The sequence below is a fragment of the Lepidochelys kempii genome, chromosome 6, assembly GCF_965140265.1.
Source record: "Lepidochelys kempii isolate rLepKem1 chromosome 6, rLepKem1.hap2, whole genome shotgun sequence".
NCBI classification, from domain to species: domain Eukaryota; kingdom Metazoa; phylum Chordata; order Testudines; family Cheloniidae; genus Lepidochelys; species Lepidochelys kempii.
The window spans coordinates 104,971,114-104,977,461 of NC_133261.1; the positions used below are offsets into that span (position 1 = coordinate 104,971,114).

The following is a 6,348-nucleotide window of genomic DNA, read 5'->3' on the forward strand; positions in this document are numbered from 1 at the left end:
GCTACTTAAACATTCCTTACATGACAATATCTTGATCAAAGAATGAAATTTCTAAAAACATTTTAGACATACTCTCTCACTGCCTCACTTCATGTATTTCCCTTCAGTAAATGTGGTGTTTGGACCCTCTCTTGGAGAGGGTGACGTTGGAATGAGATAGCATTTCACTTCCTAGCGGATGACTGAACATGAAGCAGATTGGATTGAAAAGATTCAGGTTCTATTAGCAAATGTTAAAATTCAGATTTATAATAGGGTAAAGAGCTCAGTTCTGTACCTGAGCTCTGCGGGTTGGGGCCCTAAAAGTGGGCAAGGCTGTCCCAGGATGGGTCATGGACAGGGTTCCCAGGAGGTGCACTGATTCGGCACCTATGAATCAGGATCCTATGAAGCCCAGGGTGGATTTTAAAGCTGCCTTCCCACCCAAAGAAAAGGCATCTCACACAAATTCTGCAATAAATTCCCAAGCAAAAACTATGTTACAATGGAGTTAAGATTGAGAGTATATGTCAGTAATTTACATTTCGAAGAGATTGAATCCCTGCTTTAAGTGCAAAGCTCAACTTTAACTGTGGAGCCATGACTGGCACCTCCATAATTTATAGCAGTGGTTTTTAAGCTGTGGTCCGCAGACCCCTGAGGGTCTGCAGACTATGCCTAAGATTTCCAAAGGAGGCCACACCTCCATTTGAAATTTTTTAGGGGTCCACAAATGAAAAAAGGTGGAAAACATTAAGTTACAAACATGAAATTTACCTCAAATCAGCTTTGAAACTGTCTTATTTTCAAGGGTTGCAGAGAAGACCTGAATGTTCATGGCCCTAACCTACATGCAGAGGTTGCAAAGATAACGGCTCTCTGATTGTTGGCTGATTGTTGTTTTTTATTATGTTTCAGACAATTTAGAAAATCTTGTATTGCCTTGACCTTGTTGGTAATTAAGTGTAGAATATATTTTATGTTTCAAAGCACCTTTCCTTTATGTAGATGTAAGCCTTTCAAACGAAAATAAGTTATCACTAGAGAATGGTGAGGAGGAGAGAGTGGAGTGAAAAATAATCTTATTTTTTTATTCAGTTTCAGCACATTCTTAATATACTTTTCCTGAGCTTTTTGCATTATGCAAATCAGATCACCACCACCAAGCCCACCCCTTTTTAGCACAGTGGTTGCCACTAAAACCTGCATACTTACCATCTTCATTAATTAAGTTTATTGCTGTATTTCTTATTCTAAATAGGGAATCAGATGTGATTAAAATGTTCAAGAAGGCCATTGTACAACTTCATCACAACAGACACAGGAAAAATGTGTAATTGTAATGACCACCACAACGGGGAGTCAGAGGGTCACATGTTGCCAGATGGATTACGGGAAGTGTGTTTACTAGGATGCTGATGTGGTGGGGAACCTTATTAGGAATGAGATGGGGGGAGGGTAAAGCCAGGGAAAGTGGAGCAAGATAGGGGACTGCAGATCTTCCTAAACTAAAAGCAGAGGAGGAGCTTTCTTTCATCTCACTGGCAGGGAGCAGCACTTTCTCACAACTCCCCTTCCTCTTTGACTGGTGCGGCGAGAGGTCCACCTCCTGATTTCATCTACTTTTAGCCATTGGTGTTATGTTCCCCACCTGCTTGCACTGTGTATGCTTCCCCCTGGGATAGATTGTCAGATTTTATTGTCAGATAGTACTTTTTGGACTGATTTTTAATCCATATTCCCCCTTTTGGAGAAAAGCCTGACCGAGAGATGGAAAGAAAAAAAATCCAAGTGTTCCAGCTCAATTTCTTCAACCTCCATCCAGCTAGGTGACAGTGGGGGGAGTGGGAGGGAGAGGATTTGCTCCCTTCTAACACCGCCCCCATCCCCCAAGGCAGAGGGGTCAGTCCTCCTAAACCTTGTGTGGATCTTGGGGTACATAAGAGACCCTGTGTTTCTGCCCAGCTTCCCGACCAGTTTTCCTTCCCCTTTGGCAGGAAACATGCTGCCACTGGCTAGCTCCCATAGGAGCAGCATGAGCACCTGATCAGATTTCCAGTGGTAAGTCTGTGAAGTTAGCAGGAGGAGCATGCCATGGAATTTGGGTACTCTTTTAACTGTCCTATTTCTGCCTCTCAAAACCCCACATAGATCTGAGTAATCAGAGCTCCAGTGGAGGAGCTTCTGCAAGGTCCCAGGGAAGGAGATTACTGAGCTAATGCTCCCCTATTCTCTGGCTGGGTTCCATCTGTTTTGGCATCCATCTGCCTGCAGAAGCGGAAGATTGCATATGGTTCTTTATTTGGTGGACCAAGTAATCAATACTGACAGAGCTGCATATGATCCACTAGCAAAACAGCACTGAAATTTATGTTATGCAGCCAGACAAACAATTAGCATTCTATGAACAGGGGGAATGATGCTTTATCTAATGCTGTCAATACTGATTAGGTTTAACCCAAAACTCTCAGTAGCATAATTGGTAAATTGCAAATTCTGATGCCATTTGGAGAAGCATTTCAGAACAATATGCCCAGTGGTTAAACTAATATTGGAGAGCATGGATAGAAATGGTTTCTGTAGGCTTGTCATGTAAAGTTACTCTCAAATAAAAGTTCTGTTAAGAGATATAGCCAGAAATAAATATCAGCTCTTGGATTATGGGTTCCCAGAGCCCTCCTACTCTGTTGGTGTCTGGAGTATGACCATATGAAGCCCTGATCCTGCAGTTGCTCTGCAAATAGAGTTCCCAGGGAAGTCAGTGGGAGGTTTGAGTGCAGATTGATGAGGCGCTGTCCTGGAGAAAATAAATCCAGGCATAGGTCAAAGCCTAAGAGGTACTTTTTCATCCTGATGAGTGAGCCTTCTGTCTCTTGGGAGTAGGGTGCAGGGAGGGCTTTTTTAGGCCAATGCACACAGATCAGTTGGAGATGAGGGATAAGGACATGGCAAGGGTGAGGCTGGAAGATCCACTGCTACATGGGTTCACCCATCCCCCCCATGGAGGGCTGCAATAACAGCTGTACAGCAACTCCACAGTTGCTTGGCATACTGAAGGGAAAATTCCTTTTCCACCGCCCCAGCACTAAGATGCCCAGCTCACTGTCTGCTGCACATGCTATATGGTGAAAGGAGGTCTTGGGCCTAAATTAGATGTGTGAGTATAGCATGGATGCCTGCAATTGTTCACCTATAAAACAATGGTCAGTGATCAGAATATAAAATGTTCTGCATCATCATGAATTTCTGCCTCAATCCTTTTCGCTCTTCAACATCTGCAGCGGTGTGCACCTTTTTGTGCAATGCTTGAACCGCATCCATTCCAATACCTGCGCACCGGGGTGTTAAGAAAACACCTCCAGGGAAATATTCCTTTTAATGGATTTTTATTTTAAACTATCAATATTGTCTTAAAATAGTACCATTAATGGCTCCTTATTGTGAAATAGGATACAAATGATCAAAGCTGGCTCTTAACCTCTGAATGCCACATGTCCAGCATGCCCATCTTTTACAAAGACATTTCCATATTTATGGGTGAGTCTTTTCAGCATGTGTCACCATCCATTCAAAGGGCTAAATGAGTTAGCTATACCCTGCTCTGGCTCATTGTAACTGGAACAGATTTATAGGCCCATATAGTATACTAACAAAACATTTGTTGTCTCTTCGTACAGCTAATACCCATGTGGTTGCCAATGATTCAGTCAAATCTAAAGGTAAGTTATTTTCTCTTGTTCTTTCATGCTTGTTGGTATTTCTGTTCTTTGCTTTGTCTGAATGTACTCTAGAAATAAGACTATTGGACTCAAGTTCCCAACTCTCTGACAATGCATCATAAAAACGCCGTATTATTTTTTCAACATACATCTCGTTATAATATGCAAACTGCTTGGTATTTGGGGACATTCAGTGGCCCAGCATTGACTGTGCCAAATTTGAATGGGCTGAGGCATCATTTAGGACAGTAGTTCTCAACCTTTTCCGTATTGAGACGCTGTGCCACCCATGACTTCCATCTAACTAGGATCTAGGTGGGAGGCCCTCTCTGCTCTCATGTAACTAGCTAAGGAAAGCAGGGTGGTCCATAACCCCCTGACATCGACCCACAGGTTGAGAACCCATGATTCAGAGGGTGGCTTTCAGTTCTACAGCACCTGACGTTCATAGAATCATAGCATATCAGGGTTGGAAGGGACCTCAGGAGGTCATCTAGTCCAACCCCCTGCTCAAAACAAGACCAATCCCCAACTAAATCAGGTCAACCTAAACGTTGACCTACTGTGGTCTGCTGGTTGGATGATGATGGTCAGTGCTCAGTGGCCCTGTGTGTGACAGAAATGAGGATGAGGCATACCAATGGGTCCTGTCAGTCAAGAGTGGATGGGAATAAAGGCTGTGCAGAAAGCTCCACCTAAAGTTGCTGTTGAGAACGTAGTGATTTTGGGGATGGTGGCCTGAAATCCATGCCCCTTGTGACAACATCTTTGTCGATGGTTGGAGATGAGGTAGAAAGACACCTGGGATGAAGGGAGGTGGGGCATGCAGGGGGAATCCTCTCCTTCAGAAATCCGCGCCTGGCAAAAAATCTTACATCATCCTGATTTAATGTATGTATTGAATAAAAGACAGAAACTCAACCTTCTGCTGGTTTTAATAGCATTTATCTGCTGGACTCCAACTGCGCCTTCAAGCCATTCAGAATAACGTGAACCACCACAGCCTGAGGATGTTACAAGGGTCAGGACAAATGAACAATAGCTCATCCGTACTCCGCAAGTGGCTGCAGTGTACCCAGTTTAAAATGGCTCAAGTGGAAATTCAGTCATCTGAAGCTGCATCTCAGTTTTATCCTCTATGAATTATGTGAATTGTTCCAAATCCTCACTTTTGGTCTAGCAATAATAGGGTTAAAGCTATAAGACTAAAGCTAATTTTTGTATATATTAGTACTTTATCTATGCTTTTTAGCCTAGGACAATTGTGCAAAAGCTTGCACAGGGCAAAGCTAAGAGCCTGATCCTGCCAATTTCGTAATCACACACATAAATTCTTGCTCACACGAGCAGTCCCAGTGAAGTCGTTGAGATTGCACTCAAGAATTTTTGCAGGGTTGGGCTCTATCTTTCATGCTAAACATATTTCTAATCATTGAAATATTTGATTCTGAAAGGGTTCTTTATATTATTTTTGAAAAAAAACAAAACTCACTTTTCTTTAATTAACTTCTATTTTTTTTAAACTAGACTAGTGACACATGAAAGTGCTATGTTGCTATTTTGGATGATAATCACACACACACTAAAATAAAAAAGGGCGGTGGTGGTGCTTTGGGATCCTTTCTACAGCTTTTTCTTTTAAACTCGCAGTTGGCAATGCAATAAAATTTGTCACTATAAAACAGTGATGTTACAATAAGGCTTTTTGTCATTATGTTTTGGGAAAACAGCAGCTTGGGAGGAGCATTATTACAAAGCACATTTAGAAATTAGGTTGTTAAACTGTGCCAGTTCATTTGTCTTTTTGTTTAATGTTTACCACACCTATCAAGTATGGTTTATTATTTTTTTGGAAAAAAAAAACTTGTCACTTCACTGATTTTGTGCTGTACTTTCCTGTAAGCTTCATGGAAACCTCTTGAGTTTTGTGACTACAGTATTTTAGTCTTTTGTGCATATTTGTATACAGTGCAATTAAAAATGTACAGCCCGATTCTGCTCTTTTTCATGTCTGGGGAAGTTTTACCCTAGAGTTCAGTAGGAGAAGGTTTGGTCCTGAATTTTTGCATTCTGATAACAAATTATAGCTATGGCATAATATTGCATAGAAAGTTTGTTTAATAACAAATGAATTTTAACAGCATTAAGGGACTGATCCAAAGCCCATTTAAGTCAATGGAAAGACTTTCATTGACTTCAGTGGCTTTTGGTGAATTCCTAAAAAGACCAGAATTTATCACCTCGTGTAATTAATATTTAATTCTGTTGATTCATAAACAATCTCTCATATTTATTACTGTAATGCACTGACTAGAAGAAGAATAAATATACATGTCAGCTGTATATTAAAATCCTATTTAAAACATACCCTTTACTACCACACTCAGCATTAATGTGTTTTTCCCCAGCTCCTTTGGAGGGGGACTGGGGTCCAGAAAATAATTGCTTGAGTAAAGATTTTATTTCTTTTACTCCTGTTAGCCTTGCAGAACCAACACAGTTGAGAGAGAGATTTAGATTCTGTTCCCTCATAGATTCATATGTAAGGGGACTATTGCCCCCTTACTACAATTCAGTGGGGGTGTTTTGGTTGGCTAGCTCCCAGTACGAAAAAGGGGGAAGGGTCGATGGGAAATCAGCACCCTGAGAC

The 6,348-nt window shown here is 41.4% G+C and overlaps 1 protein-coding gene across 10 annotated transcripts in view; it reads left to right on the forward strand.

The window, feature by feature from the left end:
* The window catches only part of UNC79 (unc-79 homolog, NALCN channel complex subunit), a 161,993-nt gene extending 155,928 nt beyond the window's left edge, over nucleotides 1-6,065 (forward strand). For all 10 annotated transcript variants that reach the window (XM_073349519.1, XM_073349521.1, XM_073349522.1 and 7 more), the window contains 2 exons: nucleotides 3,657-3,698; nucleotides 4,640-6,065. In XM_073349519.1, coding sequence (XP_073205620.1) covers nucleotides 3,657-3,698; nucleotides 4,640-4,840 — 243 coding nt within the window. In that variant the 3' untranslated portion in view covers nucleotides 4,841-6,065. The remainder of the gene's footprint in view (nucleotides 1-3,656; nucleotides 3,699-4,639) is intronic.
* The last annotated feature ends 283 nt before the right edge of the window (nucleotides 6,066-6,348 follow it).